General features: G+C 34.7%; 1 protein-coding gene across 3 annotated transcripts in view; it reads left to right on the top strand.

Moving 5' to 3' along the window:
* Positions 1-26927, top strand: part of SMCHD1 (structural maintenance of chromosomes flexible hinge domain containing 1) — a 152799-nt gene that overhangs the window by 92030 nt on the left and 33842 nt on the right. For all 3 annotated transcript variants that reach the window (XM_027068601.2, XM_053206132.1, XM_053206131.1), the window contains 6 exons: positions 14667-14754; positions 15590-15721; positions 16589-16741; positions 24681-24807; positions 24976-25095; positions 26259-26344. In XM_027068601.2, coding sequence (XP_026924402.1) covers positions 14667-14754; positions 15590-15721; positions 16589-16741; positions 24681-24807; positions 24976-25095; positions 26259-26344 — 706 coding nt within the window. The remainder of the gene's footprint in view (positions 1-14666; positions 14755-15589; positions 15722-16588; positions 16742-24680; positions 24808-24975; positions 25096-26258; positions 26345-26927) is intronic.

The following is a 26927-nucleotide window of genomic DNA, read 5'->3' as shown; positions in this document are numbered from 1 at the left end:
CCTCCCTCTCTGTTCATATCTTATTTTTGCTTCCCTTCTCCTATAATCATCTTTTAGTTTCTCCAGTTTACCTATGAGTGAAATCATGTGATATCTGTCTTTCTCTAACTTACTTCACTTAGCCTAATATCCTATGGTTCCATCCACATTGTTGCAAATGGCAAGATTTCATTTTTTTCATCACCGAGTAGTATTCCATGTATAGATAGATAGATATGTTGATGGACATTTGGGCTTTTTCCATAATTTGGCTATTGTTGATAGTGCTGCTATAAACAGTGATGTTCATGTGCCCCTTTGAATCAGCATTTTTGTATCCTTTGAATAAATTCCTAGTACTGGAATTGCTGGGTCATAGGGTAGTTCTATTTAATTTTTTGAGGAACCTCCCCATGTTTTCCAGAGTGACTGCACCAGTTTACATTCCCACCAACAGTGCAAAAGTGTTCTCCTTTCTCCATATCTTGCCAACATCTGTTGTTTCCTGAGTTAATTTTAGCCATTCTGACAGGTGTCAGTTGGTATCTCATCGTGGTTTTGATTTGTATTTCTCTGATAATGAGCAGTGTTGAGCATCTTTTCATATGTCTGTGTGCCATCTGGATGTCTTCTTTCGAAAAGCATCTATTCCTGTCTTTTGCCCATTTCTTCACTGGATCATTTGTGGGTTTTTTGGATGTTGAGTTTGGTAATTCTTTATAGATTTTGGATACTAATCCTTTATCTGATACATCATTTCCAAATATCTTCTCCCATTCCATTGGTTGCCTTTTAATTTTGTTGATTGTTTCCTTTGCTGTGCAGAAGCCTTTTTATCTCGATGACATCTCAGTAGTTCATTTTTGCTTTTGTTTCCTTTGACTCTGGAGACCTGTCAATAAGAAATTGCTGCAGCTGAGGTCAGAGAGGTTGTTGCCTGTTTTCTCTTCTAGGATTTTGATTATTTCCTATTTCACATTTAGGTCTTTCATCCATTTTGGATTTATTTTTGTATATGGTGTAAGAAAGTGGTCCATTTTCATTCTTCTGCATGTCGCTGTCCAGTTCTCCCAGCACCATTTACTAAAGAGACTGTCTTTTTTTTCCATTGAATATTCTTTCCTGCTTTGTCAAAGATTAGTTGGCCACATATTTGTGGGTCTGTTTCTGGGTTCTCTATTCCATTGATCTATGTGTCTGTTTTTGTGCCAATACCATAACTGTCCTTATGATTATAGCTTTGTAATACCAGTTAAAGTCTGGGTTTGTGATGCTTTCTGCTTTGGCTTTCTTTTTCAACATTACTTTGGCTATTCGGGGTCTTTTGTGGTTCCATACAAATTTTAGGATTCTTTGTTCTAGCTCTGAGAAGAATGCTGGTGTTATTTTGATAGGGATTGTATTGAATGTGTAGATGGCTTTGGATAGTATCAACATTTTAACGATATTTGTTCTTCTAATCCATGAGCATGGAATGTTTTTCCATTTCTTTGTGTCTTCTTCAATTTCTTTCATAAGCTATTGTTCATTGCTAGGTATTTTACGTTTTTTGGTGCAATTGTAAATGGGATCAATTACCTAATATAATCTCTCTTTCTCTTCATTTTGGGTGTATAGAAATGCAACCGATTTCTGTACTTTGATTTAACATCCTGCGACTTTGCTGAATTCATGGATCAGCTCTAGCAGTTTTTTTGGTGGAGTGTTTTGGGTTTTCCATGTAGACTAAGTATTGCATCATCTTGGAAGAGTGAAAGTTTGACTTCTTCCTTTCCAATTTGTATGCCCTGTATTTCACTTTGTTGTCTGCTGAGGCTAGACTTCCAACACTATGCTAAACAACAGTGGTGACAGTGGACATCCCTGTTGTGTTCCTAATCTCAGGGGGAAAGCACTCTGTTGTTCCCATTGAGGATGATAATTAGCTGTGGACCTTTCACATATGGCTTTTATGATGTTAAGTATGTTCCTTGTATCCCTACGTTCTTGAGGGTTTTTGTCAAGAAAGGATGCTGTATTTTGTCAAATGCTTTTTCTGCATCTATTGAGAGGATCATACGGTTCTTATCCTTTATTAATGTGCACGTTTTTGGATTTGTGAATATTGAACCAGCCCTGCAGCTCAGGAATAAATCCCATTTGATCATAGTAAATAATTCTTTTAATTTACTGTTGAATTCGATTTACTAGTAGCTTGTTGGGAATTTTTTAAAAACATTTTTAAATGTTTATTTTTGAGAGAGAGAGAGAGAGAGAGACAGAGCATGAGTGGGGGAGGGGCAGAGTGAGAGGGTGACAAAGAATCAGAAGCAGGCTCCAGGCTCTGAGCTGTCAGCACAGAGCCCAATGAAGGACTCGAACCCATGAACCACGAGATATGACCTGAGCTGAACTTGGATGCTTAACTGACTGAGCCACCCAGGTTCTCCTTGAGAATTTTTGCATGCATCTTCCTCAGGGATGTTGGCATGTAATTCTCCTTTTTATTAGGGTCTTTGTCTGGTTTTGGAATCAAGGTAATGCTGGCTTCATAGAGTGAGTTTGGAAGCTTTGTATTTTTAGAACAGTTTGAGAAGAATAAGTATTAACTCTGCTTTAAATGTCTGGTAGAATTCCCCTGGGAAGCATCTGGCCCAGGACTCTTACTTTTTGGGAGATTTTTGATAACTGATTCAATTTCTTTTCTGGCTATGGGCCTGTTCAAATTTTCTGTTTCTTCCCATTTGCGTTTTGGTAGTGTGTGAGTGTTGCCATTTCTTCCAGATTGTTCAGTTTTTTGGCATAGAATTTTTCATAGTATTCTCTTATAATTGTTTGTATTTCTGTGGTATTGGTTGTTACTTCTCCTCTTACATTCATGATGTTATCTATTTGGGTCCTCTCTCCTCTTCTTGATAAGTCTGGCTAGTGGTTTATCAATTTTGTTTATTCTCTCAAAAAGTCAGCTTTTAGTTTCATTGATTCTGCTGGGGGGTTTTTGTTTTTGTTTTTGTTGGATTCTATATTGTTTATTTCTGCTCTAATCTTTATTATTTCCCTTCTTTTGCCGGCTTTAGGCTCTATTTTTGTTCCTTTTCTAGCTCCTTTACGTGTAAGGTTAGGTTGTGTATTTGGGACCTTTCTTGCTTCTTAAGATAGGCCTGAATTGCAGTGTATTTTCCTCTTAAGAAGTGCTTTTCTACATCCCAAAGTGTTTGGACTGTTGTGTTTCATTTTCATTGGCTTCCATGTATTTTTAAATTTCTTCTTTAATTTGCTTGTTAACCCATTCATTCTTTAGTTTTTTAACCTCTGTGTTTGTGGGGGCTTTACAAATTTTTTCTTGTGGTTGATTTCAAGTTTCATAGTGTGACCTGAAAATATGCATGGCATGATCTCAGTCTTTCTGTACCTGTTGAGAACTGTTTTGTGACCCAATATGTGATCTGTTTTGGAGAATGTTCCATGTGTACTTGAGAAGAGTGTGTTCTGAATGAAATGTTCTGAATATATCTGTTAAGTCCATCTGGTCCAATGTGTCCTTCAGAGCCATTGTTTCCTTGTTGATTTTCTGCCTAGATGATCTGTACATTGTTGTAAGTGGAGTATTAAAGTTCCCTATTATCTATACATTTATTCATGTTTGTGATAATTATATATTTGGGTGCTTTCATAGTGGGGGCATAAACATTTACAAATGTCAGCTCTTCTTGATGGGTAGACCCTTAATTATGATAGAGTGCCCTTTTTCATCTCTTGTTACAGTCTGTTTTAAAATCTAGTTTGTTTGGGGCTCCTGGGTGGCTCTTAGATGGTTCTCCATCCTCATTTTCAATCTTCAGGTATCCTCATGCCTAAAATGAGTCTCTTGTAGGCAGCACATAAATGGATCTCATTTTCTTATCCATTCTGATATCCTGTGTCTTTTGATTGGGGCATTTAGTCCATTTATTTTCACAGTGATTATTGAAAGATATGGATGTAGTGCTGTTGTATTATCTGTAGGTTTCATGTTTGTGGTGATGTCTCTGGTTCTTTGTAGTCTTTGCTGCTTTCCACTCACAGAATTCCCCTTAGGATCTCCTACAGGGCTGGTTTGGTGGTCATGAAATCCTTTAGTTTTTATCCGGGAAAGCCTTTATCTCTTCTATTTTGAATGACAGCCTTGCTGGATAATGGATTCTTGACTGCATATTTTTCTTATTCAGCACATTGAATATTTTCTGCCACTCCCTTCCGGCCTGCCAAGTTTCACTGGACAAGTCTGCAACTACCCTTATGTGTCTGCCCTTGTAGGTTAAGGCCCATTTGTCCCTAGCTGCTTCCAGAATTCTCTCTTTATCTTTGTGTTTTGCCAGTTTCACTATATGTCATGGTGTTGACCTGTTTTTGTTGATTTTGAAGGGAGTTCTCTGTGTCTCTTGGATTTGGATGCCTGTTTCCTTCCCTGGATTAGGGAAGTTCTCGGCTATAATTTGTTCAAATAAAACTTCTGCCCCTTTCTCCTGCTCCTCTTCTGGAACTTCTATGATATGGATAGTGTTTTGTTCATGGAATCACTTAGCTCTCTAATTCTCTCTTGTGGTCTAGTAATTTCCTTTCCCTCTTTTTTTCAGCTTCATCTTTTTCCATACATTTATTTTCTATTTCACCTATTCTCTCTGCTGCTTCTGTCCTCACTGTCACTGTAGCTAGTTTATTTTGCATCTCATTTACAGTATTTCTTAATTCATTTTGACTATGTCTTAGGTGTTTGATCTCTGCAACAATAGATTTTCTACTGTCTTCTATGATTTTTTCAAGCCCAGCTATTAATCTTATGGCTGTTATTCTAAAGTTTTGTTCAGATTCATTGTTTATATCTGTTTTGAACAATTCTGTGCTGTCATTTCTTCTTTTTCTTTAAGGGAGAATTCTTTCCTTTCATCATTTTGGCTAAGTATGTGTCTTTTGTGTGTTTTAATAGCTTGTTATGTGTCCTGCACCTGCAAGTACTATATTAAAAAGGGGTCATACATTGTCCAGGGCCTGACCCTTCAGGAAGTGTTTCTGGTGTATGTTGCATGCTATCTGTTGTTGCGTTTTGGCTGCTCTGTCACACTGGTCAGTCCTCTGCAAACCCTTCCACCAGGTGTGCTTTTGATTTGTTTGTTGAAGTAACCCTAGAAAAAAAGGAAAAGAGTTAGTGGGGAAAGCCTGATCCCATGCAAAGAGAAAAATGGAAGGGGAGACTTTCTTTCTTGTTTTTTTTTTTCAATATATGAAATTTATTGTCAAATTGGTTTCCATACAATACCCAGTGCTCATCCCAAAAGGTGCCCTCCTCTCCCTCCCACCCCTCCATCAACCCTCAGTTTGTTCTCAGTTTTTAAGAGTCTCTTATGCTTTGGCTCTGGGGAGACTTTCTGATGAGAAATCTGATCAGCTTACTGAGGATCCCTTGTATGTAATGATTCGCTTCTTTCTTGCTGCTCTCCATATTCTATTTTGTATTCTCTTTGTCTTTTGTAAGTTTGATGATAATGTGTCTTGGTGTGTGTATCTTTGAGTCCATTTTATGCAGAATCTCTTGAGCATATTCTATATATATATTTGTGTCTTTCATCAAACTTGTTAAGTTTTCAGCCAGTCTTCAAAATATTCTCTCTTCCTCTGGTGAAAGAGAGGACACTTGCTAGTGTCCCAGTGGTCCCTTAGGTTCTGTTCACTTTTATTCAATCCTTTCGACTTTCTGTTCCTCAGACTCTAATATCCATTGTCTTCAAGTTCACTAATTCTTCTTCCTGCTCACATCTGCCTTTGAATACCTGTAGTGAAATTTTCACTTCATTATTCTAGCTCCAGAATTTGTTTTTGGTTTCTTGTTAGGTTTTCTATTTCTTTATCAATATTTCCATTTAATTCATATATCACTTTCTGAATTTTCTCCACATCTTCCTTCAGTTCTTTGAGCATCTGTAAGACAGGTGTTTTTTAAGTCCTTGTCTAGTATATTTGCCATCAGGTATTTTTCAGTAACATTTGTTTTTGTTTTTATTTTTTTCCCTTTGAATGGCCCATACTTTCTTGATTCTTTGCCTTGTGGTTTTTTTGCTTAAAACTAGACATTTGAAGCTAATAATGTGGTAGCTCTGGAATTCATATTCTTTGCTTCACCCGGGGTTTGCTGGGTTTTATTTTTGTTTATTTTTTCAGTTGTTACAGGCTGTTTGTCACAGATCGGTCTTAGGTGTATACTTGAAGTCTTGTCATGTCTTTTTCTGATTCTTTCCCTGGGTATGTGTGGTCACTTTCTAATTTTCCCCATATGTGCAGTTGTTTATGAATGTCCTTTAATGTCTGGTTCCCTAAAAGGGAAAAAGAAAGTGAAGAGAGGGAAAGAGTGCTGGCCCTTTAAGTCCCTTGGACATTACTTAAACTGGAGAATGAGGGGCTTGCAAAGTATGGGCTGGGGCAGGAACAGTGGCTGTCTGCATTTTTGTCTGCTCCTCTGTGATCAGAGGCAGCAGAGCACAGATCCCCAGTATTTGGAGGGGTAGGGTCCTTTTTGCCCACGCTGGCTCCTAAAAGCTGTGTATAGACTGCTCTAAGGACATACATCTGCCTGCCATTGGGCTGGGAAGGGGGGAATGAATAGTTACTTCTGTGCTAAGAGCTGAAATTGATCGAAATTCACTGTAATTTACTATCTTAGTCTTCAGTAACTTTGAGAGTTCCAAACTTACATCAGACCTATTCTGCTAGTACAGTTGTTTTCTGGAAGGGGAGACCAATTCCTGGTGCTTCCTACTTCCCTTGTCTTCTCAAAATCCTAAGAAGGATTTGGAAAAGGTTTATTTTTAAAATTCCTTAACTCATCATCAGTGGAGTCAAAATTATTATATTAATATGTCCAAACTAACTGTATTGAGGGACCATTTTGTTTTTTTAAATCTTTCGTAGACACTCCACTTTTGTTAAAGATCTTCTGACTGTGCATTTGTTGTAAAGGCAATGTTAGATTGCTGTATGTTTCTTTTTTAATTTTTTTTAATGTTTGTTTATTTTTGAGAGAGAGAGAGAGAGACAGACTGTGAGTAAGGGAGGGGCAGAGACAGAGAGACACAGAATCGGCAGCAGGCTCCAGGCTTTTGAGCTGTCAGCACAGAGTCCGACGCAAGGCCCATGAACCCATGAACCGTGAGATCATGACCTGAGCTGAAGTCAGAAGCATAACCCACTGAGCCACCTAGGTGCCCCCTCCCTTTTAATGTATGTTTATTTTGAAAGAGAGAAGAAAGGGCTGAGAGAGGGGAAAAAAGAATCCCAAGCAGGCTCTGAGGTGTCAGCCTGGAGCATGATGCGGGGCTTGATCTCCTGAACTGTGAGACCGTGACTTGAGCCAAAATCAAGAGTTGGCCGCTTAACTGAGCCACCCAGGTGCCCCTCTATGTTTCTAAATAGTCTTGAGTTTGCTTATTATGTTGTGACAAACAACAAAATATACCATCACTGTCTTTATCTTATACTGTGTAACTTTAAGTCTTTAAGGTACACTCATGTTATTGCATGGGACTCATTTAAACATCCAAGAAAGCACATACTGCCTTCTTTTCAGACTACTAAATTATCTTTTAGTGTATGAATCTATTAAAATATGTGGTAATTGGGCTATTTGTATTCCAAAATATTTAAATAATTTGTTTTAATTGAATCTTATTTTAGCATTCCAGGGTATCAGAAGGAAAAGTTTTAGTAATTCTTTTAAATATAGCCACACATTTAAAAAAAAAAAAAAAACTACATAGATATAGTATTTGCACAACAATGGGAATGTACTAAATGCCAATCAATTGTACACTTAAAATGGTTGATTTTGTTTGAAATGAATTTCATCTCAATAAAAAGAAGTCTTCGCTATATAGGGGAATGGGCAAAATAGGGAAAAGTGATTAAAATATGCAGACTTCCAGTTACAAAAACATGAGGATACAATCTATAATTTAGGAGGATGTAGTTAATATGTAGCAATATTGCATGGTAAGTGATGGTAGCAAGATTTATTGTGGTGGTGATTACTTCTCCAAATACGGTTTATGCTAAACCTTTGCTTTCCTTCTGGGAATATGGAAGTTTTAGATGTACTAAGCAGAGGACCCTTAGGTGACCAGCCCCCAATAAAAAACTGTGGTTGATGAGTCTCTAATAAGATTACTTTGGTTAACAGCATTTTGTGTGTGTTATCATAACTTGTTGCTGGGCAATTAAGCAAGTCCTTTGTGACTCCACTGCAAAAGAACCCTTGAAAGTTTGTGTATGTTCTCTCTTGGATGTTGCCTGTTCATCTTTTCCCTTTCCTGATATTGCTTTGTATCCTTTTACTGTAATAAATCATAGCTGTGAGTATGACTATTAACAGAGTCCTGTGAGTTCTCTTAATCATCAAACCTGGGGGAGGTCTTGGGAACACTAACTCTTTCCTTGTTTTGTTTTTAATTCATTTAAGCCTTCTCTTCACCCAATGTGTAGCTTGAACTCATGATCCTGAGATCAAGAGTTGCATGCTCTTCTGACTGAGCCAGCCAAGTGCCCCAACTTTGTCTGCTCTTTTTTATTATAATTTTGTAGTTATTCTTGGAATTAATATTTTTAATGTATGAGGTATAAGTACAGGTCAGGTTTTTTTTTAATTTATGTATGCATAAATAGTTGTGTCTGTATTTTTTATTGAGATCATTGTTCCACTGTGCCATCTTTATTTTAAATCATATGTCCATATTTGTGTGCATCTGACTCCCTATTTTGATTTCTTCACCTGTTTGTCTATATTTTACCATACCGTACTTCTTGATAAGTTTGATATCTTATAGAACAAGCCCTGTAACTTTGTTCTTTTTGAATATCTTGGCCCTTAATTTTCCATATAAATTTCAGAATCATATTACCAAGTTCAAATACCAAATACAATTTTAATAACAAAAGCTGTTGGGATTTTTTTGGTAGAAATTTGGGAACATCTTGCAGTCCTATTATGTCATATTCCTCTATTTTTTCTTTAGTTTCTCTGTATCATTTTGCACTATTTTGAATCAAAGTGTCCTACATCTTTACTTAGATGAATACCTAAATAGGTGATTTTTTTCAATTTTATTGAGATATAATTAACATATAGCATTGTATTAGTTTAAGGTATATAACACTGATTCAAGATAGATATATATCTCCACCCAAATGTTTCCCATGGTAGTTCGGTTAACATGCATTACCTTAAATAACTACAAAGTTTTTTTCTTGTGGTGGAAATTTTTAAGATTTACTCTCTTAGCAACTTTCAAATATACGCTACAGTATTGTTAACTATAGCCACCATGCTACACATTTCTTCCCAAGGATTTACTTATCTTTTAACTGAAACTTTGTGCCTTTTGACCACCTTGATCCATTTCCTCCATCTCCCAGCTCCTACCTTTGGCAACAACCAATCTGTTCTTTGTATCTACGAGTTTGAGTTTTTTAGATTCTACATATAAGTGAAATAATAGAGTATATGTAATTGTCTGATTTATTTCATTTCGCATAATGTCTAGATAAAGATCGTTGATATTTTGGATGCTATTGTAGACAACATCCTTTAACGTTTTTTACGTTTGTTGTTGGTTACAGAAATCCAGTTCACTTGTGTTTATTGACATTGTAGCCAACATCTCTCCTCACTTCCTTAATCTCCAGTTTTGTTTATAGATTCTTTGGGATTTCAGAATAGATGCACATCAACGCCTGTGAATAATAATAGGTTTATTACTTTTCAGTCATTGTGCATTTTCTTTTTCTTGCCATATTTAACTGGCTTGGACTTACAGTAAAATTTTAGATATGATGAGAGTGGTCATTCTAATTCATCCCCAGTTCCTAATTTCATTGGTAGATATATTTATCAGTCTGTTCATTTCTAATCATTAGTAAGAGAATTTCTATTTATTATGGATTGACATTAGATTTTATCATCTATTGAGGTAATATGTGATATTTTTCCTTTCTTTTTTAATGTGCTGAATTTTACAGAACATTAATTTTCTGAATGTTCATTCAGCCAGTCTTGTATCACTGGAGTAAATCCATTTTCATCATGATGCATAACCTCTTTTATGTATTGACCGTTTTGTTTTGCTAATATTTTGATTGGAATTTTTTCATCTACATTAATGAGTCAGGGTTGCCTACGCTTTCTTAAACGTTCTTTTTAGGTTTAGTATCTAGGTCATGAGTGCCTCACTAAAGTAACGGGGAGAAGTGGGCCCTAAGTCTTGGTTTATTTTCTGGATCTTGTGTGAGAGTCATTATTTCTTCCTTAAATGTTTGGTAGATTTCATTAGTGTAGACATCTGTGCCTGTAGTTTTGGGGAGGAAGGTTGTAGTATGGATTCAGTTTCTTCAAATTCAGCAGTTATATGAGTATTTGTATTTCCTTGTTGTCTTTGGTCAGTTTTGGTAACTTACAGTTTTCAATTTGTCATTCCTTATGTTAATTTAAAAATTCGTTCATAATTTAATTTTAATGCCTGTAGGATCTATAGTGATCTCCCATTGTTCACATTATTTTTTGTTACTCAGCTAATCTTACCAGGAGATGTAAATATTGTAGGTGTTTTTGAAGAACCAACTTTTGCCTTTTTAAAACTTCTTAGGATTGCTGCTTAACATGCTTATTTTCAGCCTGTATATACATATATGTGACTATAAATACTTATGTTTAAATATATGTGTTTATACATGTAGAGGTATAAATTCTGCAAGTTTTTTTACATTGTATTTTCATTATTATTTGGATCAAGATATTTTCTAATTTCGATTGTGATTTCATCTTCCAACCATGGCTATTCTTTAGAAGTATATTGTTTAATTTCTGAATTTTGGGATTTTCTTATTCTTTTTCTGTTGCTGATTTCTGGCTTAATTCCACTGTAATCAGAGAGCCTACCTTAATATAATTTCATTTCTTTGAAACTGATAATTGTTTTTGTAGTATGTGCATATGGTCAATTTTGGTAAATATGTACACTAGAAAATAATAAACACTGCATGTGAAGTACAGTGTTATGTTCATTCAAAATTTGGTAATCCTTGTGTTTCATTTTTCTATGTTTAATTTTTTTCTATATTTTTAATTTTTCTATATACAGTAAAACCTGGGATTGCAAGTAACTTTTTTGGAGAGTGTTCTGCAAGACAAGCAAACATTTCTGATAAGTTTTAACTTGATAAACAGGTGATGTTTTGCAATACAAGTAGTACGTGATGCTGAATGATCACAACTGAGCCAATGGTTCTTGAAATTCTCTTTGATATACGAGTGCTTTGGATTGCAAGCATGTTTCTGGAATGAATTATGTTCACAAAGCAAGGTTTTACTGTATATATATTTTTAAATGTTTATTTTGATAGCGTGAGTGGGGGAGGAACAGAGAGAGGAAAGAGAGAGAATCCTGAGCAGGTTCCCAACACAGGGCTTGATCTCACAAACTGTGAGATCATGACCTGAGCCGAAATCAAGGGTCGGTTGCTTAACCAACTGAGTCCCCCAGGCACCCCTGTATAGGTGTATTTTTTAAGCAGTGTTGGAAATCTCCCATTATGAGTACAGAATTACTTTGCCTCCTAGTTCTGTTAGTGTTCACACATTTTATTAGGCTATGTTAATATTTACATACAGATTTACATTATTATGTTTTTTTGGCCAATTGAATTGGCTAACATTATGTGAAGTATTCACCTTTTTTCTCTAGTGATGCTTTTTGCTTGGAAATCTACTTTGATAACAGTATACCAACTTTCCATATAAGTCACCTGCAAAAGCCACCTTAGGGATCATGAGAGTTTTTGGATAAATATCTTTTTTCATTACTTTTGTATCTTTATATTTTAAGTGATCTTTTATAGATGGCATTATAGTTGTTTTTTAAAATAATCTTTTAAATGAAAAGTTTAGATCTTACAAATAATAACTGAAAGCACTTGCTTTTGACTCAACATGTTTATTTGATCCTCCTACTCTTTGTTCCTTTTTCTTTAGAATTTATTGTTTTTAGTTATTGTTTTTTCTCATTAACTTGGTAGTTATACGATCTTACTATTCTGTAAGTGGGTTTTTTAAAAGAGATTTCAGCATGCATAGTTGGCATCCTATAGCAATGTGTGACGACACTTTGCATTTTTTGCCCTCTCTTTGCCCTGCATGGATCTTAGAACACTTAAACACCATTTCTCTCAACTTAAATGCCTTCATTATTGTATATGTCAAGCCTGTGAATACATTATTGGTTTATATAGTGTTCATTTAGATTTACTAACTCATTTATTCTGTTAATCTTCCACTCAGGTTTTGCATCTGAGGAAGTTCCTTTAGTATTTCCTCTAGTGTACATCTGCTGGCGATGAATTATCTCTTTTTTACCTGAAAATATATTTACTCCACCTTCATACTAGATGAGTATTTTTCTTAGAAATGATATTCTAGATTGGCAGTTCTGTCTTGCAGTACTTTCAAGCCAGCCTTCACTGTCCTGTTGTTTACGTTGAGGAGTTAAGCTGTCAGCCTTATTTTTATCTTGAAAAGTAATCATTTCCACTCTTCTTTGGTTGCCTTAAGTTTGGTTTTCAACAATTTTACTATGACATGCCTATTCATGGATTTCTTTTTATTTATTCTACTTAATTTTTCAAACTCAAAGACCATAAAATCAAAGCCTATAAAAACTATCAGCCATTTCATCAAATATGGCTTCTGTTCATTCTTTCCTTCTTCTTTTTCTGGCATATTAGTCCTTACATCATTCTCAGTCTTTCATCCTCTTTTCTCTGTTTGCCACTCTTTTTTTTGTCTCCCTTCATTCTAGATATTTTCTTCTGAAATACCTTCAGTGTATCCAGTTTGCTATTAAACCCATCTTTGAATAAACAATTTCTGTTTGGCATTATTAGTTTAGTTTTGTTTTTGCTTTTTAAAGTCCAGTTCTATGTTGGAATTCCCAGCCTTGTCTTTTATTACCCTAAGAAGCAGTAACCAGAGTTTATTAAAAGCCTGTCTCAAGTTCCTTTTGGTCTGTTTCAGGGGTCTTTTGCTTCTGTCGGTTTTCATTCTAGTTTTCTTGCCTCTTTATGTACCTGTTTTTTATTGTTTACCATACATTTTGTTTATGAATATTTATGGAAATAATTTGAAGTGTCAGGCACTTTCTTTCTCCAGGTTGGGTTTACATTTGCTTCTGTTATTTGGGCCAGTAGCAGTCTTTTTATCATTTAAGTCCACATTCAGAGATTGACATGATTCAAAGCTGAGTTGTTTTTCCCTTGGAAGCCTATCTGACTAGGTTCACCTCTATGCCTAGGATGTGTTCCCAGGATTGATTAAAGCAGCCTTAAATGTGAAACTCCCTTCCCAGGATCTCCATGCTATCTTATATCCTGTTGAGTTATTTTTCACTTTTGTTATCTCTTTAACATCTTCAAGCAAATGCCTTTTAAAATACACTTGTTTAAATATCAAGACATATGGATCTAGAGAGTATAATGATAAGTGAAATAAGTCAAAGAAAGACAAATACCATATGATTTCACTCATATGTGGAATTTAAGAAACAAATGAAGAAAAGGGGGAAAAGGGTCAAACGAAAAAACAGACCTTTAAGCATAGAGAACAAACAGGTGGTTACCAGAGGGGAGGCAGGTGGGGAGTATGGGTGAAATAGTTAAAGGGGATTAAGAGTACACTAACCATGATGAGCACTGAGTAATGTGTTGAATTTTGAATCACTATATTGTACACCTGAAACTAATACAACACTGTGTTAACTATACTGGAATTAAAAAATAACTTTAAAAAATAAAATAAAAATAAAATATGCTTGTCTTCATCAGGAAGAGTTTGCCTTCCATTTGGAAGCAGAGGTCTTGTTTCAGTCTTACTATGACTTTATTAGGAATTCTTCTCTTGGAGAAACATGACATAGATTATTTTCTCCAAGTTTTCATATATATTGCAGTTCTGGGATGTCAATACAGATACATATTCAAAGCCTTTGTTCTTTTTTACTCCGTTATCCAGTATTTTGAGAATGTGAATCACATGCAAAAGCCACCTTAGAGATCTAGAGCCGTGTTGCACATACCATGCAAGTTATACCAGAAAATGTTATTCATGTTTTTGCTTTCATTAGGTGTGATCAAAGCATACTAGTATGTGTACCTCTTATTAAGTACTGAGCTCTTTATTGATAAGTAAGTCATAGTGAATGCCTTGTGTTATATGTAAACTTAAATATTTAGAATGGTGCTTGAAAGGAAACAGTAATATAAAAAGATCAGGATCCTATAATTTTGAAATATAAAACTGTGAGTTGGATATTTATTTTGTAGAAACAAGGCAAAATTCACTTGACACATAACTCAGCATTTTTGTGTTTACTAGTTTGTCAGCTTTACATTCCTGTTCTTATGAACTTTTGCCATATCCAGAGCTTCATTTCTCGGTATTTTGAGAAAGAATATCCAGGTAAGACAGACCTGGAGTAAAGCTTGATATTATGGGAAATATTTGTTGAATGAAGGCAAATTTAGTAATAGTAATTGTTTTTGTATGCATTTTGTGGAAGGAACGGAATATGTTGATGCTTTGAATTCCTTATCTTTTTAATTAAAAGTTGTCAGTGATCTTCTCTTTCTTTCTAACTTAGGGATAAAGCAATTCCTAACAAAGTGGGGACCTATTGTATCCAGTTTGGTTTTATGATGGATAAAGCAAATATTCTTAACAGTGAACAGGTTTGCTTACTCTTTTTATATAGTATAGTTAGCTTTACATTTTCTTGCCTAGTGTAGGAATGAAAAGGTTTTGTTTTAAAAGTGAATTATTGGATGCAAAGTATAAATAGTGCAATTTTCAGGACTATTAGAAAAGAATATATTTAAATTATGTTCAATAATATGACCTGATGTAGAAATTACTTTTCCCATTTCTCTTTATTTCAAAGACTCCAGTAGGCATTTTAGTGTATATCATGATAAGGTTACTTCTATCAACCATACATGAAAATTTTTCAGTTAATAACATTTTAGATACTAGTAATTCTGAATAATGAAATTTAAAGTAATTTTGATATACATCATCTCCCTTCAATATCTTAGTGTACTAAATTTTTAAAAATCGGGTTTTTTTTTAAGTTTATCTATTTATTGTGAGAGAGTTGAGTGAGGGAGGAGCAGAGAAAGAGGGAGAATCTCAAGCAGGCTCCATGCTGTCAGCGCAGACCCCATGCAGGGCTTAAATTCATGAAACCCTGAGATCATGACCTGAACCGAAATCTAGAATCAGACGCTTAACTTACTGAGCCACCCAGGTGCCTCCAAAATTGTCTGTATTTTTAAATCCCTCTAAATTTGTTCTTAGATGACTGTTAACATGCAAAAATTTATCTCTGAATTTATCTTTTCTGAATTTAAAAAGTAAGTTGATTCCAAGTTTAGGAGATTAAGAAGATCTATTTTAGAAGGTGACATTTCATTTTATTTAGTATATGCTAGCATTATTTCTTGTCTTACTCTTAAATACTAAACCATCAATATATTATTCATCACAATGCTGCTTTTGTTTTGTAAGATTATAGTTGATGTTCTACCTAATGAACCTGTGAAGTTAGTTCCTAAAATCCAGCCAGCTACACCAGCTGTTTCAAATGTTCGTTCAGTTGCCAGTAGGACCTTGGCCAAAGATTTACATCTTATTATTACGGTAATGTTTATTTACTTCCAAAATTGCAAAGAATAAGAAAAATTATTTCTAGTTTTAGTGTACAGAATAGTTATTTATAGAGTTAGACCTTAATTATTCAGTTTAAGGTAATATGGAAAATTTGTGTGGGTCAATGAAATGTTTATAAACACCTTTGTATTTGAATACAGAGAATGTGTAACATTATACATAAAATATATCCAGATATACTAAGTAGGACTGACTCAAAAATGCAGGAATTTGCCTACCTTTCCTAATACATACCTTTCTTTCATGTATGTATTATGAATATGTGTGAAGTAAATTGATTCCTCAGTGTCCATTTCACTATTGGGACAGAAGGAAATAATTATTTTTGAGAGATCTGCTCTGATGATTGATCACAATGAGCTCTTTAAAGCTTCTTATTACCGAGAGAGTAAGCAGCAATAGAGCTGCTGAGAATATTAACAAAAATACGTAAAACACAGTAGCCGACTTCACCTTTATGGAAAATTTTGCTGGTGGGATACTTAACTCCTTTCAGAAAGTTTTTTGCTGTTTTAGACGGGTGAATCATTCTTCTCTTCCTAGATCAATAGATGAATAAAAGTAAAAGACAAGGTGAAATTTTAAAATGGGAGTCCTTTTAATATAGAAAGTTATAAATCATTATATTAGATGGAAGCCTCTGGTTCTTTTACAGTTTCTCAGATTATTTTCTGCCTGTGGAGCTCTTAATCCGAGAACTGAATTCTGTGTTTGGAGTAAGAAGGATGATGATAATTAGATATTTAGAGTTTATATTGTATTTCTGATACATTCATTTCCTTTTCTGGATTTAATCTCCTTACCAGTTCTTCTAATTTATCTTTTGTTTACTTGAAGGATGACTACAATAATCAAACTGGAATTGATTTGGTTGGCACTGTAGTAGCTACAATTAAAGGTTCTAATGAGGAAGATACAGATACACCACTCTTTATTGGGAAAGTTAGAACGCTGGAATTTCCCTTTGTGAAAGGCTCAGCTGAAATCACGGTAATTTTTATGTCTTCTGGTAGATAATATTTCTGTATTTAATATTATAAACCACAGTTAAATACCCGTTCTTTTGTGTATATAACTATGAAGATGTTCTAAGTATAGCATTAAATTGCAAAGTCAGTGGAAATACTTTGTGATTTTGCTGTAAGCTATTACACATTGGACCCAGGATCATTTTTACTATAAGCAAGAACCTCTTTTTCCCTATGGATGACTCTTTCCTCTGATTGTAGTGATTTTTAGCTTTGGTGATAATATATTCGTGTTTCATTGAAAAGTTACCATTCTGTGGATAGAAATAGAATATAATATAGCCCAGGTAAAATATATACATATATCAAGGCACCTGAGGGGCTCAGTCAGTTAAGCATCTGAATCTTGATTTTGGCTCAGGTCATGATCTCACGGTTGCTGAGATGGAACCCAAGTTGGACTCTGGGCTGACAGCATGGAGTCTGCTTGGGATTCTCTATCTCTGTCCCTCCCCTGCTTGTGCTCTCTCTCTTTCTCTCAAAATATAATATTTAAAAAATGTATACATATCTAGAAAAAATTTTATAAAAAGCTTATCTTTGTTACTTTTATTTTTCAAAATGGAAATACTTTTACTTGTGTAAAAAATACACAGTGCAGAAACTTCAAAAACAATCACTATTTTATCACCCTTCAGAGATAATGTTGATTAGCAATTTAGTGAGACTTACCTTACAGACTTTCTGTATATACACAAACACTGCACAGATACCCCATGTGTATATTATTTATATACGTGAGTAGGGTATAAAATTTCATTAATATAAAACTGTGCTTTTATAAAAATTTTATTTAACACATCCATGGCATATTTTATCACTACGTATAAACTTACGTCATTGTATTATGATCATAATTTAATCAGTCCTAAGTGGAAATTTAGTTGCTTTCCAAAGCTTGTTATCAACAATGCTTTCATCAGGTTTCTTCTGTGTACATCCTTTTGCATGTCTGATTATTTGTTTTAGAAATTGCTAGAAGTAGAATTGGAGGCAGAATTTTAAGCCTTTTGGTAGGTAGATATTGCCAATTGCTGTTTAGTTTACATTCCCACCAGAAATAATGTGTATTTACCTTCATAATATTACCAGCCCTAAATATGAATGATTTTTGGAACTCTAACCCAAGTTTCCTATATTTAAAAAAATATTTTGTTATTAATGAGGTTGAATATTTTTCTTGTTCTTGATCTTTTTAGGATTGTCCCTTGATGCTTTGTCTTTTGGAATATTCATCATTTTCATAATTTTTATTACAGATAATCATGTTCTTTTGTATATAAGGATTGTTTCCTGATTTTGTTTTTTAGATTTTAGCTTTGTTTATACTGGAGTGCAGAAAGGATTATGTCCACAATTCCTGCCCTAGTACTCTTATGCCATTAATCTTTTGATTATTTTTAACATTTTTCAAATTCATTAAATTTCTTGGTATCATTTATTGAATAATTTTTCCTGTACCTGTAAATCTGAAATGTCACCTTCCTTATATTTATTTATTTTTTAATGTTTGTTTATTTTGAGAGAGAAAGAGCAAGCGGCAGGGTGGGGCAGAAAGAGAGGGAGAAAGAATCTCAAGCAGCCTCTGCAGTGTCAGTGCAGAGCCTGATGCAGGGGGGCTGGATCCCACATGAGATCATGACCTGAGCCTAAATCAAGATTTAGACGCTAACTGACTGAGCCACCCAGGTGCCCCTATATCTATTTTTGAGAGAGAGAGAGAGAGGATGCGCATGCACACAGCATGGAGGGGCAGAGGTAGAGAGAATCTTAAGTAGGCTCCATGCTCAGTGTGGAGCCCAATATGCAGGGCTTGATTCCACATCCCTGGGATTATGACCTGAGCTGAAATCAAGAGTTGGATGCTCAGTCGACTGACCCACCCAGGCACCCCATCTTTCTGGTATTTTTTTTATTGTTGCCAGTGTTCATCTTTTTATCTAATCCAGTGCCAATACTACATTGTTTTAATAACATTAGGCTTAAAATTGGGGAGCCTGCCTGCTTGCACCTGGCCTGCAGTAAATGTATTGGTTAGTCTGTTGGTGACAGACCATTACAGCATTTCCATCTTAATTAGTTTCCAGTATTTGAAGTTCTGGAGGTTTTACATAATGATCTGCATCTCTGATTTATGTGGAGAATTCTAAAGATCTGGCAATACTGGACTATGATTCTCTTAGGGCAGAAGGATTTTCCAGTCCCTTGTATTCATGCCACTTGTTTTTATCTCTTGACATTGAGGGCAGTTGTCATTTGTTGCTTATATTCACACTTGTTCTTTTATTTTTGTTATAGTAGAGAGTAAAAGTGAAATTTTCTTGTACCCTAACAAAAATTAGGTAATGAAAGCCACATGTTGAAAGACAAAGAAAACATTTTGAATGTGCAAAGTAGGTTTGTGTTGGAAGAATACACCTAGCCCACTTACCTTTGTCTTGTTTCCTTGACCTCTCCTCCCCTTGTAAGCATTTGAAGTTGCTACTCTGGCTGTACACATTTATGAGGTTAAGATGGTGACTTAAGCTATTCCCTTGCAGCTGCATATATAGAATCTAAGCTTCATGTCATTCATATGACTTTCCACTAGAGGTTCCTAATATCCCACTGAATAAGCAGAAAACTCTCAAGTCCTTCTTGGCTTCTGGCCCAGCTGTTGATTTATTAGGTCTAAGATAGGGGCTCTGGAATCTGATGTAACAAGCAGGTAGTTCTTGTCAATATGGACATTTAGGAAATACTGGCTCAGAACAAGACTAGTTATTTGTTAATATAACAATAATATAATGGTTAATTATAATTAAATGTTCCACATTTGATTGAAAAGAATGTGTATTGTTTAATTCAGGTTATAATCTAAGCCTATTGTTCAAGTTGTTTTCTAATTCTCTTTATTGCTTATGTCATCTAGAAATTTCTTATTTATTTATTTATTTATTTACTTACTTACTTACTTACTTAAATTTACATCCAAATGAGTTAGCACATAGTGCAACAATGATTTCAGGAGTAGATTCCTTAGTGCCCCTTACCCATTTAGCCCATCCACCCTTCCACACCCTCTCCAGTAACCCTCTGTTCTCCATATTTAAGAGTCTCTTATGTTTTGTCCCCCTCCCTGTTTTTATATTATTTTTGTTTCCCTTCCCTATGTTCATCTGTCTCATCTCTTAAAGTCCTCATATGAGTGAAGTCATATGATATTTGTCTTTCTCTGGCTGACTAGTTTCACTTAGCATATTACCCTCCAGTTCCATCCACATAGTTGCAAATGGCAAGATTTCATTCTTTTGGATTGCCGAGTAATACTCCATTGTGTGTGTGTGTGTGTGTGTGTGTGTGTGTGTGTGTGTGTGTGCGCGCGCGCGCGCATGTGTGTGTATGTGTGTATATATATATATATATATATATACGCGCGCGCACACACACACACACATCTTTTTTATCCATTCATCCATCGATGGACATTTGGGCTCTTTCCATACTTTGGCTATTGTTGATAGTGCTGCTATAAACATGGGGGTGCATGTGTCCCTTTGAAACAGCACACCTGTATCCCTTGGATAAATACCTAGTAGTGCAATTGCTGGGTCATAGGGTAGTTCTATTTTTAATTTTTTGAGGAACCCCCATACTGTTTTCCAGAGTGGCTGCACCAGCTTGCATTCCCACCAGCAATGCAAAAGAGATTCTCTTTTTTTTGCACCCTCACCAACATCTGTTGTTGCCTGAGTTGTTAATGTTAGCCATTCTGACAGGTGTAGGGTGGTATCTCATTGTGGTTTAGATTTGTATTTCCCTGATGATGAATGATGTTGAGCATTTTTTCGTGTGTCAGTTGGCCATGTGGATGACTTGTTTGGAGAAGTGTCTATGTCTTTTGCCCATTTCTTCACTGGATTATTTATTTTCTTGGTGTTGAGTTTGAGAAGTTCTTTATAGATTTTGGATACTAACCCTTTGTCTGATATGTTGTTTGCAAATATCTTCTCCCTTTCTGTCGGTTGCCTTTTAGTTTTGCTGATTGTTTGCTTTGCTGTGCAGAAGCTTTTTATTTTGATGAGGTCCCAGTAGTTCATTTTTGCTTTTATTTCCCTTGCCTCCAGAGACGTGTTGAGTAAGAAGTTGCTGCAGCCAAGATCAAAGAGGTTTTTGCCTGCTTTCTCCTTGAGGATTTTGATGGCTCTTTGTCTTAATTTAGGTCTTTCATCCATTTTGAGTTTATTTTTGTGTACGGTGTAAGTAAGTGGTCTAGGTTCATTCTTTTGCATGTCGCTGTCCAGTTTTCCCAGCACTACTTGTTGAAGAGACTGTCTTTATTCCATTGGACATTCTTTCATGCTTTGTCAAAGATTAGTTGGTCATACATTTATGGCTCCATTTCTGAGTTCTCTATTCTGTTGCACTGATGTGAGTGTGTGTTCTTATGCCAGTACCATACTGTCTTGATGATTACAGCTTTGCAGTATAACTTGAATAAAGTCTGGGATTGTGATGCCTCCTGCTTTGGTCTTCTTTTTCAAGATTGCTTTGGCTATTCGGGGTCTTTTCTGGTTCCATACAGATTTTAGGATTATTTGTTCTAGCTCTGTGAAGAATGCTGGTGTTATTTAATAGGGATTGCATTGAATATGTAGATTGCTTTGGGTAGTATCGACATTTTTAACAATATTTGTTGTTCCTATCCAGGAGCATGGAATCTTTTTCCATTTTTTTGTGTCTTCTTCAATTTCTTTCATAAGCTTTGTATAGTTTTCAGCGTATAGATTTTTCACCTCTTTAAGTTAGATTTATTCCTGGGTATTTTATGGTTTTTGGCGATTGTAAATGGGATCTATTTCTTGATTTCTCTTTCTGTTGCTTCACTATTGTGTATAGGAATGCAGCCGTTTTCTGTGCATTGATTTTCTATCCTAAAACTTTGCTGAATTCATACATCAGTTCTAGCAGTTTTTTGGTGGAATGTTTGGGTTTTCCACATAGATCATAGGTCATCTGTGAAGAGTAAAAGTTTGACCTCCTACTGGCTGATTTGGATGCCTTTTATTTCTTTGTGTTGTCTGATTGCAGAGGCTAAGACTTCCAATACTATGTTGAATAACAGTGGTGAGAGTGGACATCCCTGTCTTGTTGCTGACCTTAGGGATGAAACTCTCAGTTTTTCCCCATTGAGGATGATATTTGCATTGGGTCATTCATATATGGCTTTTATGATCTTGAGGTATGATCTAGAAATTTCTTTTTTTTTTTTTAAGACTTTCTTTTTTTTAAGCTTATTTTTGGGCGCCTGGGTTAAGTGTCTGACTTAGGCTCAGGTCATGATCTCACAGTTCATGGTTTCAAGCCCTGCATCGGGCTCTGTACTGACAGCTCGGAGCCTGGAGCCTGCTTCAGATTCTGTGTCTCCCTCTCTCTTTGCCCCTCCCCCGCTCACACTCTGTCTCTGTTTCTGTTTCTGTTTCTGTCTCTCTCTTTCTCTCTCTCTCTCTCTCCTAAAAGTAAATATTAAGAAGATTTTTAAAGTTTATTTATTTAGAGAGAGAGAGAGCACAGCAGGGGGAGGGGCAGAGAGAGAGAATCCCAAGTAGGCTCCACACTATCAGTGCAGAGCCTAACGCAGGGCTCAAACACACAAACTATAAGATCATGACCTGAGCCAAAATCAAGAGTTGGACGCTTAACTGACTGAGCCACCTAGGTGCCCCTAGAAATTTCTGCAAAAGATTTCTAACTTTTATTCCGCTATGGATTTGTTCATTCCCCATATTCCAAATTCCCATTTATGCTTGGATCCACTAATGGACTCTTTAGTTCTCTTCATTTCCATTATTCTTTGTATCCTTTTCTCTTGCCAAGCTGTACATCAGAGGTTACAAACCATAAAACTTTGAAATAGGAAGGGCCTTCTCTCTTTTTTTTTTTTTTTTATGTTTATTTATTTTTGAGAGCAGGAGACACAGCTCCAGGCTCCAAGCTGACAGTAGAGAACCCGATGCGGTGCTCAAACTCACGAACTGTGAGGTCACAACCTGAGGTCACAACCTGAGCTGAAGTTGAATGCATAACTGACTGACCACCCAGGTGCTCCAGGAAGGGCCTCCGTAGTAATACATAAAAGAAAAGATTTTATATTTAACTACATAAAAAGTTAAAACTTTATGTACCATAATCTTATCTTGAACAGAATTAAAAGAATAGTGGCAACATACTGATAATTATTGACCCTGAAGGGTGGGCATGTAGAGATTCATTATATGACTGTACAATAAAAATGTTTTTAATTAAATTGTGTAGAAATACTGCAGTGCACTCACACCAGTATTGGGTTAGGTATATTAAACATATTTCTAAATCTCCTTAAGAACTTCCTGCAAATCAATAAGAAAAAAGACAATCTAGTAGAAAATCTAGTAGAAAAATGACAATCTGAAGAATATTGTTAATGGCAGTTAATGGAAGTTAATGGAAGAGGAAATATAAAGGGCCAATAAACAAGAAGCATAACCTTAACACCAGTCAGAGACATGCTAACCAATAATGACTGGTTCTTTTTAATCCATTTCATTGGGTGGAGGGGGGAAACTTGATAATTAAGTGTTGGCCAGCCTCAGGGAAACTAGGTATTTTTACACTCTAATGATGAGAGGATAAATTGATGGGCTTTTTGAAGGGAAATTTGATAGTACCTATTAAAATAGTGTTTTTAATGAGTTATGTTTCTCATTATTCTAGAGAACATACATAGAAATACTGAAAGATATTTTCTTTGCTGTATTTATAAATACTAGTTTAAAATTTGTAAGCAAATTAATTGTTCACCTGATGAGAGGATATAGTGTAGTATACCTATACTATTCCATAAATTTTACGAAGTGCTATCTAGACATTCACTTGCATTGATCAACAAGTCAGACTCCTTGCTAAAAGCCAACTGCTGAACTATGAAGTTCAGTTTATATATTTTTAAAATGTGACTTGTATTTTATTTTTGTGCGACTATTCATGTAAATACATTAAAAACAATTTTCAGAAATTATGTGTGATTGCGCCTTGGTTTAATGGTGGGCTTGTATTCTGTATTCTTTGGAAAGAAAATTGTTATCTGTAGTTTATTTGTAATTTTATTTCATGGATTTTTCTACGCTATTTATACCAATGTAAACTTTTAAAAATTCTACTTCTCTATCAGTGAATTGTACTAGTAGTGTAAAACTACTAGTGAAACAGCTAGTATCCTTGTTTCCTATAAGAATGTAATAAATAATTTAGGAGGTAACTATAATTTGCAGTATTGTTATGTGCTATGGTCTTAAGCTAAAATATATCAGAAGTGTTTTTGTGTGTGCATTAATGAAAATATAATTAAAAAGAAAACAAATCTTTCAAGCTTTTTAGGATCTTTTGTTTGGTCACCTGGGACTAGTGGGTCTACTTCCATGGTAACAGCTGTAACTTAAACTCAGCATTGGGCTTTGGGCATGTCTTTGTGATTGTTTTTATAACTTTCATGCCATCAACTGTTTCACACTGCTTCAACTTCTTAAAGGTTGGCATCAAGAAGACTTTGCAGGTCAAGACAGTAAGTGGCCATTGATACTTGCGTTCTGAAAGAAAAGATACTTTTTCTTATAATTATCTATTATATATAATTTTTGTATAATGTATTTATTGTTAAGATCATTTGACTTTCAAACCAGTACCAAAAGGTAAAAAGTTTTATGTCTTGGGTGGTGCTGATGTTTTAGTGAATGTTTAATGGATCTTAAGGATCAGTCAATGCCTTTTGCCTTGAACGTTTACCACTTGGAAACAGAAGACAGTGAGATACATAACATTTATACGTTGACAAATACATTCTTAAATCTTGTTTTTCCTTACTGTTTTTTTTTTTCTTTTTACAGAATCTAGTGCTGGCAGAAAGTAGTCCTGGAAGGGATAGTACTGAATATTTTATTATATTTGAGCCTCAGCTACCTGCTCTATCAAGAACATTAGAACCATATATCCTACCCTTTATGTTTTACAATGGTAAGATTTTAGGAAAATAGAGGATTTTTCTTATTCTTGTGGTTCTTCAGATAACTTTGTTTTGCTTTCCATTAACCTGATGCTTTTTAGTTCTCTAATTATGACATATTTTGGAAAAGTCACAATTTTAGGATTGTTTGAAGTAAATCATCTGAATGTTTTTCTTAGATGTTAAGAAGCAGCAACAAATGGCAGCACTTACAAAAGAAAAGGACCAGGTATCTAAGAATATTATAATGTACAGAAGTTTATTTGAAGCCAGCAAACAGCTTCTTGATGAAATGAAGTGTAAGTCATTTTGTATTCAAAGGTAATAAAAAAAAAATTGGTTTGGGGGAATGTAAGGCAGAAAGTTGAGACCATGAGAAACAAAAATTGTTTCCTTTCCTGAACTACAAGTAAACTGCAGAACACTGCAACAATGGTGTAAGTGAGGCAATAATACCTTATTAGTTATTTGGTCTTAGGATGATGTATTCCATCATTTTAAATAAATTTATATTCTGCTTACCTATAAAAATTTGAAATTTTTTTTTTTATTAGAAATCTGTATACGTTTAAGGCTTTTGACGTGATAATGATGTTTATATCCAGCTTCAGGTTCTGGCAAAAGATATTGAAAGACATTCTTACTGCGGAAGTGATAGGTATTTTAATTTTTAGTTTGAGTCATGTATTGAGTCTTGTATTTTACTTAAAATATCTGAAGTATGTCACACCATGGAGGTGTACAGGGCAGCACACACTTGTATAGAAATACATAAGTTACTTATAAGTCAGTGCACACAACGTTTGCTGCAATTTTTAATAAATTTTGAATATTAAGATAAGGCATTTGCTGAATCATTTATGTTTTTCCATTTGTCTTATTTTTTCACTATGGCTTTTGGCTTTGTGTTACATAATTAAAATGTTGAACCATTAACCAACAAATTTGTTCTGCCTGCCTCAGAGTACACACTTTTGTATATCTAAGATGAATGATATTTAGAGATAAATAGGATGATGATAATACGTCAGTAGTAGCAGCAAAAATTCTTTTTATAGTCTTATTTGGTTCTTGTCACAACCTTTAGGCAATTATGTATAAGTTTTGTATAGTCATGTGGATTAGAATTAAATGATTTATCTAAGATTACTTGGAATTTGCAGTATTAGTATATAATATCTTCCTTAACTGTATTGAATTTGTTTTTTATTTTGTGTATTTTTTATTTTTGTGTAGTATATAATATCTTCCATAACCCTATTGAATTTGTTTTTTATTTTTGTGTATTAGATCCAAATCTTAATTTTAGACTTTGTTTCATTTTGAATTTCTAAAATAGTTACTATATATTTTACTTCAGCTTCAATCAAAAAGGAAAAAAACGAGATTGAAAATATTTTTCAAAAACTGTCTTTTGGGGGTTATTACACATTGATACAGGTTTGTTTGTTTTTAATTTTAGGCCGAGTTGAAGAAGCAAAATTAAAAGAGGCTCAGTTGCAAACTGAACTAAAAACACATAATATTGACATTCCTACAACACAGCAGGTACAGTTTCCAAGTATATGTAAAAAAATTTTTTTTAATTAAATTCTAGTCTATAATTTTTTTTTTTTTTTTTTTGCCATCCATTTTTATTTAGAATGTTGTAGGCACTCTTGTTGCAGGGGTACCAAGACATGTGGATTGCAGTCTAATCACTTACTAACCATTAAAAGGACTAACAAAATGATAGAGTGCTTTTTTCAAAGAAATTGCAACTTATATTTCTAATGTAATGACCCCAATAAGTGAAATTAATAATCCACCAATTTGAGAACTGCATTGAAGGGGCTGCATAAGTTATAACCAGTATATGTGGTTTTATATATATATATATATATAAAACCAGTATATGTGGTGGCAAAGAAAATGAGAGAACATGACAATAGGGTTTTTTTTTAAACTTCTGTTTCTTTGTGTGTAACAAAAGAGAAATCCTATTGTAGGTTATATATTTCTTAACTAAGATAAAAAAGTCAGTGAAGTGGAAGCTTTACATTTCTGTAGCCACATTCTTTTTTTTTTTCAATATATGAAGTTTATTGTCAAATTGGTTTCCATACAACACCCAGTGCTCATCCCAAAAGGT

This window comes from Acinonyx jubatus, chromosome D3 (genome assembly GCF_027475565.1).
Source record: "Acinonyx jubatus isolate Ajub_Pintada_27869175 chromosome D3, VMU_Ajub_asm_v1.0, whole genome shotgun sequence".
Lineage (NCBI taxonomy): Eukaryota > Metazoa > Chordata > Mammalia > Carnivora > Felidae > Acinonyx > Acinonyx jubatus.
The sequence above is the reverse complement of the archived record's forward strand: the minus strand, read 5'-3'. Positions and strand labels throughout refer to the sequence as shown.